At 39.5% G+C, this 22,020-nt stretch overlaps 2 protein-coding genes across 3 annotated transcripts in view; one reads left to right on the forward strand and one right to left on the reverse strand.

Annotated features, from left to right (window-relative positions):
- The first annotated feature begins 753 nt into the window (after positions 1-753).
- Positions 754-14,545, forward strand: LOC118429087 (adenylosuccinate lyase-like). Its single transcript, XM_035839456.1, has 12 exons — positions 754-955; positions 3,891-4,094; positions 7,822-7,866; positions 8,938-9,017; positions 9,258-9,390; positions 10,381-10,466; positions 10,945-11,035; positions 11,560-11,777; positions 12,248-12,338; positions 12,733-12,822; positions 13,578-13,754; positions 14,141-14,545. Exons 1-12 carry the CDS (start codon positions 794-796, stop codon positions 14,225-14,227), a joined length of 1,464 nt encoding a protein of 487 aa, XP_035695349.1. The 5' UTR covers positions 754-793; the 3' UTR covers positions 14,228-14,545.
- Positions 14,546-14,691: 146 nt separating this feature from the next.
- LOC118429086 (probable cytosolic oligopeptidase A) overlaps positions 14,692-22,020 on the reverse strand; it is a 37,109-nt gene continuing 29,780 nt past the window's right edge. For both annotated transcript variants that reach the window (XM_035839455.1, XM_035839454.1), the window contains 6 exons: positions 16,883-16,966; positions 16,493-16,611; positions 15,961-16,165; positions 15,719-15,794; positions 15,318-15,545; positions 14,692-15,054 (listed from right to left, as the gene is read on the reverse strand). In XM_035839455.1, coding sequence (XP_035695348.1) covers positions 14,937-15,054; positions 15,318-15,545; positions 15,719-15,794; positions 15,961-16,165; positions 16,493-16,611; positions 16,883-16,966 — 830 coding nt within the window. In that variant the 3' untranslated portion in view covers positions 14,692-14,936. The remainder of the gene's footprint in view (positions 15,055-15,317; positions 15,546-15,718; positions 15,795-15,960; positions 16,166-16,492; positions 16,612-16,882; positions 16,967-22,020) is intronic.

Below are 22,020 nucleotides of genomic sequence, written 5' to 3' on the forward strand. Positions count from 1 at the left end.
GCCGGGAAGCTTTCAGAAACGAAAAATATGATAAAAAGGCAACATAAAACACAGAACTTTAAAAGAATAGTCAGGAGCATAATTTGTGTATATTCATTGTTAAACAGTTTCATTTTTCGTCTCCGCAAACATCCCGGCCTGGCCCCGAAATGGGACCTAAGCCTTACTTTGCTACAATGGGGTTACGAATCAGGCCGGAAATACTTAGAGAGCTGAAAACAACTTAAGTCCTATGGGAAATGAAACAATTAAAAATCTTAATAGCCCAAAATCAGCCGAGTTTTGGCCTGCTCTTGATCAATCAAGTGCGTCTCCCCCCTGAGATGACAGACCAGTAAATATGATAGCCACGTCTGATCCAAATATTTTGATAGCCACAAACAGATCAGTTCACGTGATCCGCGTGAAAATTCTGGCGCACCAAAAACTCCTCCCATTCCATTTATACTAGAATCCTTTTCCTGTGTCGTATTTGGTAGTCGAAAGTCTTGTAGTATTAACGTTTAATTGTCAGCTAGATATGACCAGACTGACATCTTGCACATTATTTCGCTCATCAAAATTTCCTTAGATGACCCAATCATGGATGCCAAACAACAAAAAGAAAGTTTGAAAAGTAAAGAATGAAGCGTAAAATCTCATCACCATATTACTGGTATAAAATTAAAGATTTATAAAAAGAGTTTAAGCAATCCATGGTCTCTCTTGTATTGTTGATGCGGTGAGCGAAGACAGATTTTTATATTCTATACTTTGCGGTTAGCTGCTTTCATTACTTCACCAGGTCAAAAAAATGGCGGCAGCCGAAAGCATGATGGCAGATCCAGAACTGTGCAAATATCGCTCTCCTCTGACTTCTAGGTACGCCAGCGAGGAGATGGCGTATGTCTTTAGCGACATGAAAAAGTTCACCACGTGGAGAAAGCTCTGGTTGTGGCTGGCGAAGGCGCAGAAGGTAGGGGCATGAGCGAGAAGACGGGGTTGTGGGAGGGGGGCACTTGTGTTCACGCGCCGAGAACGTGCTGTCATGACATATTAATTTCTGCAAGCTTGTAAATTTTTCCTAGCATATATTTATAGCGTGTCCGTTTATATATCTGTCGGATAAAGTTATCAGATGTATAAAGAGCTTACTTGTATGCAAATTCGTTGTGTGCCCATTGCATGGGGAGGGGGGCATTTGTGCCAGGGCAGCTAAGGCACACACTAATATAACAACACCCGTTGCTATTTGTACAGTGACAATAGAACAGTCATAAGTACCCATTTACTGTAGTTCCGAACACATTATGCCTTGATTAATGTGTGACTTGTGTTGACACAGAAACAACAAGCACCAAAGTCTGATGCCGTCTTTTCAACTTTATGAAAGGAGACATTAAGTCTTGTATTATTGTCTTACAATACTGTCGTATGTGCATTTGGATATGTGTTGAATCTATGGTAACTATATAAAAGAAGAAGAAGACACTCTTTGTAAAAAAAAATCTGCCCTGCTTAATGTTTGTGCTAGTAGGATATGTTTTTTTTGGTTTCCTATGGCACTGTGCATGTTGATGCATACTACCAACTAGGGCTGGGTACTGGTATGGTGTACCAGTACAAAATCGTTTTTTTCTTATTGGACCGGTCCAGAAAAACCGGACCTAAAAAAATTCAATGGACCGGATGTTGGACCTATTGAAAATGAGCAGCTAATATTATAAGGCATTCACACATTTCGGGGCTTACCGGTCGAGGAAAATAGCAAGACCCAAGTAGAGTAGAATCTATAGGGCTTATTCACGTGACGTCATCACCCCTTCCCTCCGTGCGTGGCCATTTTGGTGTACCACCAGTCCAGCGAAGCTTCTCGGTGTCTGAAGGTCTCTAACTCAGAGGAAAGTGAAGTCTTTGCACGCTGTTTGACTATGCAAAGACCTTCCAACCTCAAGTCATATTTTTGCTGGGATCCAGTCTATTTTTACGAACATGGCAACAGTGACGGGGTGACAGCGCGGAGTCCATTGATCTTGTCTTTGTTATTTTGTTCCGTGAATGACTTTCTGCACTCAGTTCAAAGCGTACCAGGCTTACAACAACTTGATGAAAAGTCCTTGCGACAACGTAGTATCTGAACAAATACAGAGTGTGGGATGAGATTTAGTTGATAGAAGTACGTAGTGATCGGAAAAGTTCGACATTCAGAAGTTGGACGACCACAGGATAGTGTCCTGTGCCGCGGTTTTTGTTCACACACAGTCAGCATCTTGTAGTCTTTTTTTTTCATGGAAATTCATCGAAGGACTAGGGGACATGCTCCTGCTGTCGTTTATGGACTCCGCTGTTTGTTTTCGGAATTTCCCTCCGTATTTTCATTCCCGCACGGCTTTCCTAGAGAATCGCGAAGCAAATCTTACTGTTACCCAATAATTTGTGTGCGCTTTACCAGTGCAGAACCAACATCCCACGTCAAGACAAAGCACTGTGATTGTGAAACTAAACGTTTTGAACGGAAATTGTGCATTGCTTGGGAAATATTTACATTTTTTACGGCAAGTTGCATAGGGCCCCACTGCAGGCGGGCTGACATTGGTAAACCAAAATGGCAGACTTTGCTCGTTGCTAGGGGGAGGATCACGTGACTGAATAAGCCCTATAATCATTTCTACCAAGTTTTACAGTCAATAGTACAGAGGCAGTTAACCTTGTACATAGGGTGTCCATGGTGCATCAAAGTGGAAATTTTTGTGGTCACAAAGAAGATAATGCGTGACAGATCGTATCAGGCTGATTAGGCATGCATGTGTTGGTTGTGATCTGGGCAGGATGTGTTGATGTTGTTTCACCTGTAACCACTGTGGCTAGATGATTTCCTCTGCACTCCTCATGCACATGTTGTTTTTGTTCCACCACTGCCTATTCAAGTAGCAGTCTGAAAGTACCTTGTTTTTGCAGCTAGTAAGGGAAAGGCAACATGTAGCAGAAATGCATGTCCCATGTTTGTTTAATTTGAAAAAGCCAAGTAGCTCCGTGAAAAAGCATGGGTTACAAGGAAAAATTATTTTATTGCATGTATGAAAGGCATTGTTATCAGTAACATTTAAGCAACAACTCTTACTGTATGATAGAGGTTGCTGGAACAAAGACCTTTTCAAAGTCCCATTTTGCAGTGATAACTTGTAATGGTTGCCATTTCACAAGTAGCAAGTACATTGTCAGCTGTTTGAATAGCAAAGTCCTCCAAGACTTGGCTACCTTTCTTGTTGATAGAGACCAAAATGAAAGATGGCGAAGTCTAATAAAAACAAACATTAATTGATCAGAGTGACCGGAAATCAGAAAACCTATTCCAGTCAGTTGCCTTTGACAAAAAGTACAGGTAATGTTGATACTATAGGAATGTTCTATAACATTTTGATATATTTTGTACTTTAAACATTTCAAAAGCACTTAAGTCCTAAAGACTTTGACCCTGAGGCCCACAGGAAAAGTCATCAAAAGTCATGTATATCTTTATCCTAAAATTAAGCAAATATAGTGATGATCATTTAATTTGTAGAGGGTATCAATGCTGGGAAAGCTAGTGCATTCAGTCAAACTTGTACAAGTGACCACTTCTACATAATGGCCACCTGGTCAATGTGAATATTTTGTTGGTAGTTTAAATAATGATTCCCTAAGTGACTGAAGGATTGCCTACCCCACCAATACTATGTTTGACTACCTGTCTGTATTACAGTGTATAGGCTGGACCATTAACCTGATTGTCTTTCTTTGGCAGTTTTAACTGTACAGTGCAGAAGTGTCAAAAGGTCTTAGACACAGCAGAAAGGTCTCACTGCAAATAAACATTAAATGAACAAAGTAAATGTCTTCCAATCCAAATATCTTTGTTTGTACTATTATAGACTCTAGGCCTGGACATCACAGATGAACAGATCCAGGAGATGGAGTCCAACCTGACCAACATTGATTTTGACCAGGCGGCCATTGAGGAGAAGAGGCGTCGCCATGATGTCATGGCCCACGTGCACACCTTCGCTATCTGTTGTCCTGAGGCCGCTCCCATCATTCACCTGGGTGCAACATCATGCTACGTGGGAGACAACACTGTAAGTAGAGGGGGGTAGAAATCAGAACAGTGACAGATGTTTAGCTCACAAGCTTATCTCCAAGCATATATAGGAAGGCAAATTTGTTGTGATTCTCCAGCTCCTGCATGCATGTAACCAGGAGCTCTACTTGAGAAACATTAGGATTTCACCTTCCTTCATGTGCTTGGAGATAACTCAGAGGCACCCTTACTGATAACATAATGTTCTTCCCTGTACATGTGGTAAAAGTCCTTTAACTTTGGATTTGGCTAAATAGTTGTATATTTTGTTCTTTGCTTAACCTTTATACTACAGTAGTACATTACAGTCCTTTTATTTCAGGAACATATTGGACACAAATGTTTATTTAAAGTTTAGATGAGAAAATTCTCCTCTCCTTAGTAGCAGCACACACAAGCAGAAATGAGATGGTAACACATTTTCTGGTTTGTGAAAAGTTGACTAATAAGGGTTCAGCTTCAATGATGCAGCTCAATCACATTAGTTAAAAATAGGTACAATATCATGTTTAGAAATTCCATCTGTTTATATGACAGTGTATTTTGCCTACAAACACAACACCCCATCATTAAGTAGTTGTGACTGTCATAACAAACGTCATATTTATGTATTGTTCCATGGAATTCACACCTTTGGTCAGCCAACCCCAACCCCATCATACAGAGGTCCATACCACACATACCAGGTCATCGATGGCTTACCATCTTACCAACTACCCATGTGGTTCTCTCAAAGACATGATTAAAGGGTCTTGTACCCTAAATGTTGGGGCTCAGGGGGGTTAAAGGATTGTGTTTAAGACTTAACACCGGTAATTGCTGTTGCTGGAGGTGGGTATAATGTTCTCCTAGGTGCGCTTGTTTTGGTAAGCATTTGGCGGAGCTGTGGGAAATGCTAATTTCCCCAAACAGCAGGATTATGTGGTGCATACGACTGAGCAATGCAAACATGGTGATGTTGATTAAGGTATTCAAGAAATGACCTGTAGAATGTTACACATTTAACCTGGGTAGTCACAGGTCAGGTGAAGATGGGATATACACAACACCATACTGTTACCATTGTAAAGCTAAATGTAGTATACATGTACATGTATGTACAAATGTAGCCATAGACTGGTATAGACAGATGCATGGTTTAATAGTTGCCCCCCTCCCTTGTCTATGCTATGACAGGTGTCTCTATAAAAGCATTCAAGTTCCTGTCTAGTCTTTACCAACATCCTTTTTCCCATGGGAATCATGCCTTATGCCCATATGTTACTTAAAAATCCAAGATATACTAGGGGGAAATCTAAAGAGTTAAGGAAGAGTATCAAGGATTTGGTAATAGGTTGTAGTATACAAAAAATATAGTGTTAACTCAATTTGCAGATGTGTTTGTTACATTGTACCACATGTACATTGCAATCTAAACGCCACATTGCACCTCTATCAAAATATTTTTACTACATGTACCAGAGTACAAGAAAGGATTCTGATTATACTGGGCTTGTGCTAAGCTATCCTCTATTCCATTCAGAAAGGACCCTGGTAATGCTGTCCTTAATTATAGTCTTTCTTTAATTGGGGGGCTGATTAAGAGGAAAATTAAGGTACCTAAAAGCATAATTAGACCAGGTAATGTCATTATGTCCATTGATTGACTGAAGCAACCATAATGTGTTCAGTGGGACAGTATGGTTTGTTATTACAGCCAATCCCCATGTTATTTGAAACAAGGCTTAGATCAGCCTTAAGGTTTGGTACCAGTAACGCATGAAGGAATGGCCCAAATCTTCTCACCACTCCCAAACACTATGCTTTTTTTAATCATATATTGAGTGTATTCGTTTACCAATTGGTACTGCTGTCTTACTATAGTTATCGGAAGATATCAATTGTGTTTACTTGTCTCTCAGGACTGTGTGGATGAAGCTACAGTTTTAGATTGTTAATCCTAACCTACTTTTGATTCCTTCACAATCAAACAAAAATCACCTACAGTTCAGTAGATACATCAGCATTGAATTACATGATGTACCCAACTGATATTATCCCAGCCTACTTCTGATTTTTTCACAATCAAACAAAATCACCTACACTTCAGTAGATACATCAGCATTAAATTACATGATGTACCCAACTGATATTATCCTAAACTACTTCTGATTTTTTCACAATCAAACAAAATCACCTACACTTGAGTAGATACATCAGCATTGAATTACATGGTGTACCCAACTAATATTATCCTAAAGTACTTCTGATATTTTCACAATCAAACAAAATCACCTACACTTGAGTAGATACATCAGCATTGAATTACATGATGTACCCAACTGCATCCCCACGATAGGACCAGGAATTTCAGGAGACAAAGTGGCTTAAAGTTTGCCTCTCCGGAATTCCGTCTACCTGATTCATCCTAATGTCACCATTGTGTATGTTCTGTTTGCAGAATACCTGGAATTTCTCACCACATTCGTTGCTAATGACATTTCTGTTAACATGTGATTAATTTTATTTTTAGAATGATTGGGAGGAACATGTTTAAGATTCCATCAGGTTTTCCTGAACAGGAGAGGTTCAAAAGTACTTCATGCATAAGATTGTTTTCTTGATCCTTGCTTTTAGATGTTTCAAGCTTCAGCGAAGGCAGATGTATTAATCTTTTTTTTTAGTTTTTGTTAAATCTGTTTTCTTAAATTTGTTTTAATTAGAGTAATTGTCGTGCCTTTGTTTTGTCACACAAAGCACACGTATTAAATTAATTGATTATAATACTAAATGGGATATAGTGTTTCAGTGGTTGACATACTCAGAGTATATGTATTCTATGATATGCAAATCTTTGTATAGCTATAGCACATGTTATACAGTAATGACAAGAAACCAAAAAAAAGTGAACATACTGATACAAGGCTTTATAATACACATGCGCATGTGTTTTTTAAAATACTTTCCTTTTGCATTTAACAAAAAGTGTCTACAGTATCACTGCTACCAGAAGATGTTTTGAAAACGTCTTAATTACGAGTGCAAAGGCTCTTGACCAGGAGTTTGCAAAACCTGACAAGTCTTTGAAGTGTCCAGTGTAGTCTAGGTCATCTGCTCCAGTGGACAGGGTAATACACACCAGGATGGGTCTACAGGCGTGGTTCCTCCCACCCCCATCACAGCTTAGCTATGGGCTAACCTCACTCAAAAAGGCTACATCTTTCCCAGGATTTCTCACATTTTTTTTCTGTCACATGACCTAACACCTCTACATTTCCTTGACTACATCTAGCAAGCCAATTGTAGATTTACTTCTGTAGAAAAATTAAGGCTGAATTTGGAAGCTTTATGTTGTACTGTTTATGTTTGTTGCTTTTGTGGGATTGGTTACAACTTCAGTTGAAATTGTAACAATGTAAATGGGTATGTACTGATGTATGTACTGATAAATGCGTACCAGAGCAAAAATCTTTCCCAAAATGTTACAATGACTTGTTCAATAGTGCTGACGAAAACAATTAACAATTCTTTTTTTTTTCACTTTTTTTTACCTTCTCAGGAAATACATTGTATGATAACATTGCTTGCATGTGGAGCCCTTATTTTAAGAATACAGGCATTACCTGACTGCGCAACCCTTAGCTTGGGCTTAGTAACAACAAAAAATGCTTGTCAACATCCTCTTTGAAGATATTTTGGTACATTTTGTATAATGATCTAAATTCATTTTGTTGTTGTTTCTACAGGATCTAATTGTGATGAGAGATGCCTTTGACATTATTATGCCAAAGGTAAGTTCTTTTCTCCTGTCAACTTGTTTTACTAATTAGTACTGCAAATCGCAAACATGCTTGTGAACAACAGTCATACTTTTGTGACATCTGTACCCGTGGGAAACGAAAGGAGTTTGCTTTCTCTTCCCTCATTTAGGAGAAGAAAAAAAACAGTTCTGCATTTTAACTTGACCATCTTTGTAAACAAACTGTTTAGGTTCTGGGAAATTGATGCCTTTTCATACGTCACATGAGTGGAACAAAGCATTCAATGATCATTGTCAATTGCACTAGTAGATATCTATATATCTCTTTGATAACTGTTCTTTAGAATACTTTTACTTAGTGCTTTTGTATTGTTTTCAGTTCTCTGAACTTTTGGGTACAGAAGAAATAATTGAATTACACAATGAACATTGCAAGGGTACAAATGCACAGAAGAAATATTTAGACATTCCGAAAGGCTATCACATTTCATAAAGAAAGCTGCCGCATCCTCTCCCATGGCTTCGTGTTTGAAAATGTTGTAAAATTATCCGGTGTTGGGTTCTGGGAGAACGGAGCCGGCTGAAGAGTTTGTTGTACACCTGTGTTCTGGGTCAGCTGTCAATCACGCAGACCTGTGATCCTCCCTGCTGTTGCCATGGATGTGCCCTGAACCCTCTCTGGTACATGGAGGGGGATCGAGTAAACTTGTTTTACACCAAACTGTACATGTGTGTAGACTGTGGACCACACATAGAGGGGCACATGTCCTTAACAATCAATGTGACCTCAGAGCTGCTCTCAGTTCAGTTCAGTTCATACTCAGACAGGTGATGCCAGTTTTGCCACAGAGTCCTCTCCAGCATCACAGAATGAAGCTTATCAACCTAAAAAGTGACCTATATCCTCCAGAAGTTACTTCTAAGCTGCTTTCAGACACATTTTCCTCTCTTTCTAAATAAAACTGACAAGGAAACTACAATAAAGTGTACGTGACATGAAAGTCAATATGTAATGTGTAGTTTTTTTTTGTTAGCTTGAGTAAAACTGAAATACGTCATGTTGAAAATATGTTATTTTGAATGTGATTGTGGGTTGTTTCAGCTGGCCCGTTGTATCCAGCGCTTGTCGTTGTTTGCAGAGCAGTACAGGAGTCAACCCTGCCTGGGGTTCACCCACTACCAGTATGTGTAGGCTAGCTATTTCTATCCATTTCTATGCCTCTCATGTCTTAGTTGGTTTGTGCTTTTATTGTATTTGTCTGTGTGTCTGAAACTTGATGCTGTGAATTTTTTTTTTAAACTAGGTAGTAGACCTAGACGCTGGCTTCTTCTATTCATTTCTTTGCCCCTCATGTCTTAGTTGGTTTAATTATTACATCAATAGTGTATAAGATGTTTTTTTAATGTTTTCCCCCCATATAGACCAGCCCAGCTGACCACAGTAGGAAAGCGGGCCTGTCTGTGGTTACAGGACTTGTGTATGGACCTACGGAACATGGACCGGGGGCGGAATGAGCTCAGGTTCAGGGGAGTCAAGGGAACCACAGGCACACAGGTCAGAGTCTCCACCATCTCCTGCTCCTCTGGTTTAGTTCTTTAACCCTGTTGTGTTTGCATGATGTAGTGGACTGCACACTCGCTGCTACTCGCCATGTCTTGGTATAAAGTTGTTGAGGCAGCAGCCTGGGTACATGCCCAGATCTGGATACAACTGGAAAGAGGTACATCGTTCTTTCAGACGTGGACATAAATTGTAAAGTTGGTGTCTTATGCTGTCAAACCTCTGGATACAACAGAACACAACACACTTACATGTATAGGGGTGACCCAGTCACCCAGGGTACTTGACTCAAATACATGAGCCAAAGTGAAGTGGCATTGGCTGACAAAAAAAAGAAAATGATTCGTCTTCAGTCCAAGGTTGCCCGCTTAGCCTATTTTTAACATTTACAATGTACCGATAGTCCTTATGACACTAGAGATTACAATACGGATCCACCTCCTCATTGGAGAAAGAAGGTTATGGTTGACTCCTCACAAGTTATGTCAGGTCATGTCAGGGTTATTTTCCAGATGAGATGTGAAAACTTGTCTGAAATTTTTTTCTGACATGTGAGCTGAGATTTATGTTGGCATGATTGTCAAGAGACTTATTGCCATAATAAAATAAGGTAAACTCTCCAATTTACCAGAATGTATGGTATTGTGTTGTATACTTTGTTGTTCCCTGGAGGTGTTTGTGGGTGGGCCCTGTCTATCAAAAAATATGTCTGTCTGGCTTTTTGACTTTTGCTGCCTTAAGCTTTTGTTAGTTTGTCACTCTATAAGCAGAGGTTATAGGCTCTGGCTGTTTTTTGACGTTTTTAAAGCATTTCTATCAGGCTGCAAAAAACCTAACCTCTGCTTGGAGATTACATACAAGTCAAGTTGGTTGATTCATAATGTTGCTTATGTCGTCTCCCCAATGTCTTAGAGCTGTTTTAAGCTATGGACCTATATCTTCCTGACTTTTTCTAACCCAGAGTTGTGTTGTTTTTGTCTGTAGGCCAGTTTCTTGGAGCTGTTTGAGGGGAATCATGATAAGGTGGAGCTGTTGGACCGGATGGTCATGGAGCTAGCTGGCTTTAAGAAGTAAGTTTCACCAAAATACTGTTTTGTACAATATCACATATGGTCACTGAAATGTTTGAATATTGCTCTCTTTTTGTTGAGAGTCTTTGAGTTTTTAGATAACTGTAAGTATTACCATAAGTAAGATCTTCAAGGCTGCATACAGGTACTGTAAATGCATTTAAGTTCGCGGGGATTTAATTTTGCGGTAGTGTGAAAAGGGACTTTTCGCAGTGATTCACGGTAGCACCATGCACTGTAGTCTCTTACTGCATTGAAAAAATGTTCGCGATGTTTTTAAGTTCATGGTCAAGTGGCCACCGCAAAAACCCTGAACATTAAACCACAGCGAAAGTTTCTGCATTTACAGTCTTTCTTTTACCTTCCCCCTTCCCACTCTGAGGTAGGGCTTTGGCAGTGTTTTCTATTGGCTTTGCAGGATGAAGGTGATATACGTATTGTTAATGTCCTAAATGAATGCACATTTCACTATCCACAGAACCTACCTGGTGACAGGGCAGACCTACAGCAGGAAGGTGGACTATGAGGTGTTGCAGGTGCTGAGTGGTCTGGGAGCCTCTGTGCACAAGGTGAGCAATTCCGTCCCTTCAGACCCCTCATTTTGTACATGATTGCATAGTACTTAGTTGTTCTTTTTTTTGGTACCTTTTATCATAGCCATCTCTTTCCCTTTCTCAGCTAGCTTTTGATTACTGCAACACTCCATGGTTACTGCTAAACTTTTATTCCTCTTCTGACATTAGAGGAATGACTCTGGAACCCACCGAGGTCTTCCTCCCTCTAGCATGTACAATGTTGTCTTAAGTCCGATAGTTGTGATAACTCCCATCTTCAGTTGGGTTGCTATTATTGTTTAACTTTCATTTAGTGCCTGGTAAACTGCAACATAAGTCAGTACTATATAGATGTGTATTGATCCTGAAGAAAGAGACAGTGGTTGTTGAAGATTTAATTTGAAGAAATTTTACCATTGTACTATAATTACTACCAAGACAGATGAGCTTTGAAGGTATTAAAGATGTAACAAATTTTTTTTGGATAAAGATACATGTATGTAGTCTCCTTTTTATCAAGTACACTACTTCTCTATCAGATCTGCACAGACATCCGTCTCCTGGCCAACATGAAGGAGGTAGAAGAGCCATTTGAGAAGGATCAGATCGGCTCCAGTGCCATGCCGTACAAGAGGAACCCCATGCGCAGTGAGCGGTGCTGCAGCCTGGCCAGGCACCTCATGTGCCTCTGCATGGACCCGCTGCAGACGGCAGCAGTACAGTGGTTTGAGAGGACACTGGACGACAGTGCCAACAGGTACCATATATGTAGTTTATCAAACATTCCATTGTACTTGTATATGACCCACTAACCATTGTATCATTATACTGCTGCTGGGATGTCTGACGCAGGGGTAGGCAGCAGTCTTCACACTGCGCTTCCATGTGGCTCTGTCCAGTGGGCCGAGGATGATGTCACTCCTAACAGCATTGATATGACTAGTCATTGTATATGACTATACACTTATTTCTGCTACTAAAATTGGAAGTTAGGTTTTACTTTTATCAATATTTGTAAGAACATTGGATTGTGAGTAAGCCAAAAAGCTTCAAGTCATGGATTTCAAGATTTTTATTGTAGTAAGGCCTTTTACTTCAAGGAAGAAATTATGGTACTAGCCACTTTACTTTGCACTACAAATTGCAAACAATGTCATGTAAGTCCTTGGAAGGAACGTATGCTGCATTTTGCTGAGTGTATATTTACTGTATTTGTGTGTCCTGCAGACGGATCTGCCTACCTGAGGCCTTCCTGACAGCTGACATCCTCCTCAGTACACTACAGAATATCTGTGAGGGATTGGTGGTCTACCCAAAGGTACCCAATACGGCTTTTGCAGAATTAATAAAAGAGAATAGCAAGTAATAGTAGTGCTGGTATTTGACTATCCTGAAAGAGGCTCTTATGCCTACAGGAATTTGATGCGAAATGCTATTGGAATGCTGTGTCAAGCCACCTATTCACCCAGTTAAGGGCTGTGTATGAATGAAACAAGAAACCGAACTTACTGGCACATTTGACCAATTGCTGACGTCGTGTATCTACATGACGTTAATAATAAGATCATGTGTCCGAGTGTAACTCTTGTGAGTTAACTTTCTGAGTTGGTCATCAGTATTGATACTGAAATTTGAACCGTGTACCTTTGTGTTGAAAGATAGTTTAGCATTGTAATGTAAAGTCACCATATCTTTGTTGTGCTTCTGTACAGGTTATAGAACGTCACATCAAGCAAGAACTTCCCTTCATGGCAACAGAAAACATCATCATGGCCATGGTAAAAGCTGGGGCAAACAGACAGGTAAGGGTTGTAACTTTCCTCACAACTATTTAATTTTGTCACTCTGTTGTCTCTATGTATATGTGTACCATACAATGTATTTTGTCTTTGACTAGTTAACTGTAGCCTTTGTGAAGTCAGCATGTTTATGTTACCATACTGAGAAGGAAATTCTCTCACATTTCAAAATCTGAGAAATATATTCCCAGGAGGAAAGATATTCCCATTTCGCTGTCATGTTACAAAGTGTTCACTGTACAAGTGGATTTTTATTTTGTTATTCCATCTTCCACAAGATGGTGATCATTGGACAACCATCCAGTGACCAAAGTTGTTTTTTGGTGACCATTTATTTCATGATAAGTTATGATGATGTATGATTCAGAAGAAAAAAGTAACAAATGTAAAAAAAAAGGAAAACAAAATGTAGAAAAATTGATTAGTCATCAAATCTTATGTGGCTCAGCGGTGACAGGTTCTAGTGGAAAAGGACTGTAACAGAATTGTCCCACTATGTAAGGCATCTCCAAAGCTACATGTATGTACATTTCAATTATCATGACCTCATCCTGAGTTATTCCCCTCCAACGGGATGATGCAATCATGCAGGCATGGAAAAATTCCTGTAGAATTCTGGGATTTTTGCCTATCGGATATATACTATACTGTTAGGCTAGCCCATGAGTTGTTGCCAAAAGAGAACACAAAATTAAGAAAGATTGGTGATCTTTGGTTAAGAAAGGGAGTGTAACAGAGAATGGTTGTTCCCCCCACAGGAGTGCCATGAGCAGATCCGGGTGCTGTCCCACCAGGCAGGGGCTGTGGTGAAACAGGAGGGGGGAGACAACGACCTGATCCAGCGCATCAGGAGCACCCCCTACTTCTCACCTGTACACAACCAGCTGGACCACCTGTTGGACCCCAAAACCTTCGTGGGCAGGGCACCTGAACAGGTGGGTTGGCAGTTTGTTAACACCTGTTACAATACCATGACAAACATACTTGTAGTAGTTGTGAAGAAGCTATGAGCTGAATTTGCTATGTTGAATATCAGTTTGTAATTTTAGTTGTGACGTAGTTGTGACTTGCACAGGAACTTATTTGGCTGGTCATGGACCATATATGTAGTAATATATTAATTCTGATAAATATCTCCATGCTACTTTGAAAGCTTCTACAATGTAGAACTACATTATGTAGCTGGCCATTGTGCAGGTGTTTGAAGTTTAGAAGGGTGCCTGCCCTCTTGCAGACTGACTGTGTACTGCAGGTACATTGAATATGCCACATGTTGACTGAAGACCCTGGCTGTATTTTCATGTTCATGTTTTATTTACAGGTTGACAAGTTCCTTGAGGAAGAGGTGAAACCACTGCTCAAGCCTTTCTCACACCAGATGAGTGAAATATCAAGCCTGGAACTCTGATTTCTCTGGGATTTATGCAGTGTAAAAAAAATGATGATAATATCCTGCACTGGATGTGCATTCTTTTGAAATAATAAATGTACAATGTATTTCATTGGAGTGTTGATGACTTGGATATCAGACTATATGTATAACATATGTATGAAGAGCAGTGCATTGCCTTACATTGCAGTTTTTTTCTGGGCTTTAAGGAGTAATTTGAGTCAGATGTGCAAGAAATTGTATTGCATGATAAGGAAACACTATCACTGCAATTATAAGTTGTGCATGTGTTGGTTAACCAACACCCAGAACGTGGAAACCAGAATACTGATACATGTTTCACTGTGTGCAAAATGTTCACAATAGACAAAGATGAGGTTTTGCATATGCAGTTTTATGCAACTAGGGTTGACTTTATGTTTGATATATTCAGTACAGTACAAATGTCCACAGCTATCATGAATGCGAACATGCAGAGTGTATTTTTGTCAAAACATATTTTATTACATTAGACAAAAATCAGCCAAAGGAGTTGTGTAGAGATGTCATCAATGAAAATAGATAGAAAATAAAGTTTAACCAATCTTATATGTAGCTGAGCCTCTTGACATAGTGAAATTATGTAATTGAAATACGATAAAGTGAATATACAAAATTTGTGCACTATCAATGATGAACAAAAAAAAAGGACTCTTTGTCTTTTCAGTTTAGACTTTTTGCCTGACTTCTATGAAAGTCCATATAGTCTTAGTAATGCATCTGGTTGTGGCTCTCTTCCTCGGAATTGTCTGAAGACGTCTTTTGGATGGGTGCCTCCTCCAAGGCCAAGAATGGTTTCTCTAAATCTGCCATGAAATATAAAAGGCCGTCAGTGAGGAAAGTAAGATTGAACAATAAAAAATTAACATGTTACAAAAGCCATTCTCATTAGTAGCTAACTATTTAATTCTAATACTGTACCTAAAACTCCTTGTAGCAAATAGGAGTTAAGAGTTTCACTTTTCTTATATATTTTATATTTGTGTCTCAAACACAGCATGTAGCTCAAAGATATCATTGTTACCAATCCTGTCTTACATTGTATATTACTTCATACAGTACTTCGTACCTTTTTCCAATATCAGCAAGTTTGTCCCTGTTGTCTAGCCCAGCCTCCTCAAAAGCCCCGAACGCGTCCACAGCCATGACCTCTGCCCACTTGTAGGAGTAGTACCCAGCTGCGTAGCCTCCACCAAACAGGTGCTGGAACGAGCAGGGGAACCTGTCCTCTGGCAGCGGCCGCAGGACCGTGTACTCTGCCGCTACTCTGTCCATCACGGTCTTCCATGGGTCTGAACTACAGGAACAAAACTTGGGATTCATTTCTCTCTTACAATGTGACATCTGCTGAAGATTCATTTAATTTGCATCCTCAAAAGTGTCCTATGCAAGATTTCTATACACTGCAAACTCAAGGTCTGAAACAAGTTAAAAGTGTATGACAAACTTGTTATGGTAGTCAGCACATACCTAGTGTGGAGTTCCATATCCAGGGCACTGAAATATAGCTGCCTCAACATCTGGGAGCCAGCCATGTACTTACGAGCTTGAAAAAAAAAATCAACATTTGTCGTTATTGTATATTATATAATTTAAAAGTAGCTGCATGTACGGAGAGAAACTAAGAGAATGTAGACCAATACATTTGTACATAAAATGTTCATACTTGGAGTAGTTTCCTATGATTTAACATCGAGGACAGGTAAACTTACCATCAACAAGTTTCTGAAACAGGTCCCTGGGCAGGGTGTCCCCTGTCTGGTAGTGCCCACTGATGCGCTGCATGGTGTCCCAGTCGTACACCCAGTTCTCCATGAACTGGGACGGCACCTCCACCGCGTCCCACTCCACGTTGTTTATCCCAGCGGCATCGTGGTACGGCACCTTGGTCAGCATGTGTTGGAGTCCATGGCCAAACTGGAAATGGATTTAGTCTCTTATTGCTTTTTCCTTGCTACTTTACCCCATAACCCATGGTTCCAAGTTTTACTTCCAACAGTCTCAGTCTAACTCAGTACAGACTATTTCAGAGAATGTTAAGAACTGGTACAACACAACTAAACAGAATTTTATCACTTTGAACTTGAGTGATTTCAGAACTGTGGAAAACTGACAGTGGACAACAACTGCAAGCAACATACGGGTTTCATCTACCATGCATACAATTATACTATTTGTAGTACGTCTAAAAGGCAGGGAAACTTTGTGTATCATAGAACTATCACATTTTGACATATTTCTGACCTCATGGAACAACGTCTCCACCTCCCTGAAGTTCATGAGTGAAGGTTTGTCTCCCACCGGAGGGCTCTGGTTACACACCAGGTATGCTACAGGCTTGGTCTTCATCACCAGGCTTTTCCCTACACACAGCAACAAATACAGAAATCAAAGGCAAAATCATGGAATTTCTAAAACCTTGCACAACTTTTGGCAAATCTACGTAATCAAATACTCCAGGCTTTAATCCTTGGGACATTTGTACCAAATGCACAGATCCCATCTACATTGGATACCATCAAAATTCTATTGACTTTTTCCATCAATGTTACACATAGATGATTTGATTAAACGTTTTTGTCCCCCCAAAATAATGGAATGGGAGAAAATCCAAAGATCAGATTTAAGACATACCCAGTGCTGAGTCCATCCATGCTCCGCCTCTCTTCTCATGTGGACGAGAGTACGGGTCCAGGAAAAAGGAGGCGATGTGTTCACCTGGGAGGAGACATTGGAGAGGGTAACCGTTTATGTACTGCATTGGTCAGGACACTTTTGGCAGTAATCATTGATGATCTTCATAACATTATACATGTCATGAATGATATGGTGGTTTATCTGTATGCCCAAGTCAGGTTTTATCATGATACTGTTTTCAATTCACTTTTATTTGACAAGACTTCCATTCCTGTGTCACTGACAAAGGTAGTAGGTGATACCATTTCCAAAATCATATCCAGTTGTTTGAGTAATTGCTACTTTCATCATTTTCAAGATAACAGATCTAAGAAACTGGACCCCAAATAATTGTGAAAAGGAGTCATTGAAGATTAAGTCTTCAGTCTCCACATTTCTTTCAATATAAAAACTATAAAATGAAGAAACACCATAACAATTTTGGTAATTTTCTCAAAAATCTCTCAACTCTTATCTTTGATTCAATAGCATTTAACCTTATACTAAATGCTCATCATGCTAAAACTAGCTTCAATTATCCATGGAAATTCCAATCCTATGTGGTCAACCAGCTACTAAGTACCAACAAAATACTTAATTATCAGCTGCCCTGGGCAGGGATTACTAACACATCATACACAGGAAGGTCGCTGTCATCAATCAAAACTGTCCGAAGTTCACCTCTGACCTCTCGTCCTCAAATTACCTCTTTTTCTATTCAAACATGGCCTTAAAACTGGTACCAAAGTACCAGTAGGGGCACTTCTTCTTAGTAGTGAAACGTCTACACTGTTTTGCTTTCAGGTGGAGAAATTTCTTCCAATTTAAAGTAAAGGTTATTATAATTCTAGCAGGTTATTACTTCCTAAAAGATTCTTTACCTTCATGTTGTGGTACATGTATTCACATGACAAATTATCATATTCCTTTCCTAATGTGGCAGAAGTGATGATAAATGTTAAATAAGACTAATAGTGTGCCACAGAAATCTCGTTTGATATTCCCAATCGAAATGGAATATTCAACCAACTGATGTTTGTGAGCTAAGGTGGCATTTACATATTGAAGAAAGAAAGCAGTTGATGTGTATTGTACATCTAAGTGGAGACAATGATTTGAGGGAGCAGGGACAAAGGAGTGAAACCGTTACAGTATATGTAACAGTAAATGATTGAGCAATTACACTGCTTTTTGTTTACTTATAGATTAATGTAGTCCACTTCTGACACAATCATAGACTATTTTGTAATCAATAATGGCAGAAAAATTAAAAAAGTTTGCAATTATAAAGAAATCTGGTTGAGAGCTTTCAGCTTCCCAAAGTATGAGAAACCTGGTTGTCACACGTTCTCACCATTGGTGACCTATAGCAACTTTAATCAAAAGTTAGAACTGTCACAAAATATACATTCTACTTGAAAAACGGGTCAAACTTTCAACCCACACGTATCAAAACACACCTTATATGGATAACGGCCTGAGATGCCTTTTACCAAAAGTTATAGCTGTCATTGCAGATTATGTCTTCTGTCCGAAAGCACGGCACTTTCACTCACACCTGTGGCCACACCTGCGCAGGTCTACAAAAATACCTGCGAGTCAGGCCAGCAGAGGTGACCCACCTGTGACCCTGACACCCATCCATCCATCATGGCCTCACCTTTCACACAGGTAGAGCGACACACCTGGCACAGGCCCGGGACCCCTGGTCGGGGCAATCACAGAAAGGCCAACAATGGCACCTACAGGGTGTCATTACGCCTTAATATGGCTTAATTTGGAAACTTGATAGTTGTAAAGCAAGAGGTTAAACCTGTAGACACATGGTGCCTGTTGTAAGGGGCTTGTCAGGCAACACATTAGACATGTTCACCAGTAACCATACATGTACATGTATATGTGTAGGTTGGTAAAGGGATGGAACAAAAAAGTTTTTCCCCATTCTGCTTTATAAGGGATGTTTTCATTGATGCACAAATATGGAAACCATATTTCCACATCTTTTTATTGGTATTGTCTTGTCACAATTAATTATAAGTCTACAACATTTTGAGTGTTTGTGTAATACATGGTTATCATGTCTTTGAAAATGATGACAATGTTTAAGACAATGAAAAGTTCAATAATAAAGAATGGAAATGTCTTCTGTTGGTGCCATCCATGGAAAGCCAAACCTTCACTATATGGGTAACTGTCTATAAACATTTCTAAAATCTTTAACTAAAAGATAATGCATAATCTCATAGTCTGACATTGTATTTCATTCTTCTTTTAAATTTGTTCTTCATATATGAACCACGTAGACTGGGTTATTGAAGCCCAAGTTACAGTACTACTCACTTTAATACCAGAAGATTTAACAATGTAAAGAAATTGCTAATAGACTTAGTCTCATGAATACCAGTAAGTTGACTCAAAGAAACTTCAATAATGACACTGCTTGTGTATTGTAGCTAAGCTTTGATAAATTCTAATATGGTGAATCATAATAGGAAAGATTCTGTAAGATGTCACTGAGAGTCCTTCGTGTGTTGACCTGTAGTTACCCCAGGTGCTGCGCCCAGGTGATAACCCTCTTGTGACCTGTACTTCATAATGTGTCACCTGCCTGGTACAGCCACACTAATCGCTCCCCTCCCATCCCACTCCCTATCTCTCTATCAGCCTCTGGGTCATCATATTTCACACAAGTATATCTGTCCTCTCTAGTTTACTGCCACATACTGTATGTAAAAGACTGCAATTCTACAAGTACCTAGTAGGAAGTGCAAGATTATACACTGTTTGGAAAGCATTTGAAAACATTTGACCAGAAATGCACGAAAACTCGTTTCTCCTTCAACTTATTTTTTTTTTTAAAAGACGGTAAACACATTGTGTGCTCTAGATTTAATGGCAAGTAAAGACTATTTTATCATCGGCATCCCACAGTAGTAAATGGCTAATAAGCGTGCATAAATGCCTTACATTTAAGAGCTAATGACCCAATTGTGATATCAGTAGGATCAGCCCTCCAGACCCGATTTAATAAATCATAGTGAGACACTGAAATGTGTGAGGTCCAAACCTCGCCTGAATGGCATGGCAGCGACTTCATTTCAGAATCCATGAGCCCAAGAATGAAAAAAAATCATATGTATCAAAAGATATGTGAAATAAATCAATGAGATCATGCCAAATCTTTGTATCATTTGTATCAAATCCAATCCCTTGATCTCCATTACTTTTTGATCATTGTATCTTGAGCAACATGATGTATCATTTGGAACAATCATACATGTACACTAGTCAGACTCATGAACCTTTACTAATATGGAAGAGGAAGTTGATATGACACTTTTGCATTTCATGGAAGGTAAAATTCCTCTCAAACTGCATTAAATTTTTAGCAATGTGTGTTATGCATAGAGGCAATGATGTTAGCCTCTGACGCAGACTTCAAGCGGTGCTGGCCTTTATTTTAGAAGAGGGGAACTCCCTTGAGCTGCAGACTCTCTTTTCTGGCATAAGAGAACCTAGCCAACATGGAAAAACAGCCAAACACCCCCCCCCCCCCTAAAATAAAGGACAGCAGTCCTCTCGAAGTCTGTGACGGAGGTTACAATGATGTCATATCTTCCCATCAGCCCCCTGGCCATAATTTGTCACCACATCCCTCGCCTGACATTCTAGTTTCCCAGCTAAAACCTCTGCTACAAACAACCTGGGAGGTTTCTCACGGCTGTACCTGGCTGGGCAGTAGGAATGAGCAGTTAGGCTTTCAATTACACTATAAACTACTCTCTGTCATTTCTCAAATATTCATCTAGTTGGGCTGTCTATGCTGTCTTGTCATTACTGATTATATCAAGTCTCATAATTTCACTGGATCCCATAATACTGCCACATGAGAAAAAAAATCTGAAGTGATTTAGAGAGATGTACCAAATGCAGTACCAGTAATGCTGAGGTATATAATTATACTCAAGATATTTACATGTAGGTGTTGAAGATATTCTTACAAATAACTTTTTAACTTGAACTGTTATAATACAGGCTGCCGTAACATTAGATTTGAACATTTAATGTAGCCATTTTAAAATGAGTCATTGTTTGATATAGGCTGGGACTGGCTGCTATACTTAGCATGAAGCCAGGAACCCACCTCACAGCTGGGTGGATGAGAAACAAAAGAACCTTCAGCCAAGTTTCATACAATCCTTTGCAACATTCAGACTTTTCCATTATTGACTGTCACAATCAAAGTAGCATAAAGCTGAGAAAATATTCTATGGAAGAGCAACTTGTGCCCTATGCCAAATAATTAGGGTTTGTAATTACTCCCACACTAATAATTGATTTAATTTTGTGACTACCACATGCTGATAGCAGTTGGATATAATGACTGTTGTACATGTAATTGTAAATGTATGTTTGGGACACAGCAACTGTCTCTGTAATGACAAGCACTGCACAAGAGTGATGAGGCCTTCTGGGTATGTACAACAATGACAACACAGCTAGAGTTTTACCCCTCCCCCTCTCTAACAAAATTATTCAGAAACTGCTGAAGGGCAAAAGTGCACAAAAAGTGTCTGTGTTGTTTTGAAATTCAGTTTTGATAAGTTTGTACCCTTGAATGTTGTAAAATATGTAACAAAGATTCTACAAACACTATGTACGCACACTCAGTTATACAGACAACATTGTTTTTGATGCCTAAATGTACGAAAATGTCACACTACTACCTGGACTAACAATGACTAAGGATTCTGCATGTTTGTGCAGACAAAACCTATAATCACTGTCATAGTTCACGTTTCTGCCACAATGTCTCTTCTTTCATAATTGAATTACTTCTGCCGGCAGTACGGCCCTGCGCTTATCTCCCTGTTGATTAAGTCGTTAACCTTTCTGGTGGGAAGGAGTAACCTCCGGATTATTGTGTGAATGAGTTATTACCTGCCGCATTCTCCGCTGCTGCTTCCCTAATGGCTTGCCTCCGGCCGCTGTCATCATAATAACCCATTGCATTGATACGTGTCACTTCTAATTAAATTTACCCCAATTAGAGCGCCTTGGGGGTACGTTTAATTGGGCAGAGACCCTCACCTATC

Source organism: Branchiostoma floridae, chromosome 13, assembly GCF_000003815.2.
Source record: "Branchiostoma floridae strain S238N-H82 chromosome 13, Bfl_VNyyK, whole genome shotgun sequence".
In the NCBI taxonomy this organism is placed as follows: Eukaryota; Metazoa; Chordata; class Leptocardii; order Amphioxiformes; family Branchiostomatidae; genus Branchiostoma; species Branchiostoma floridae.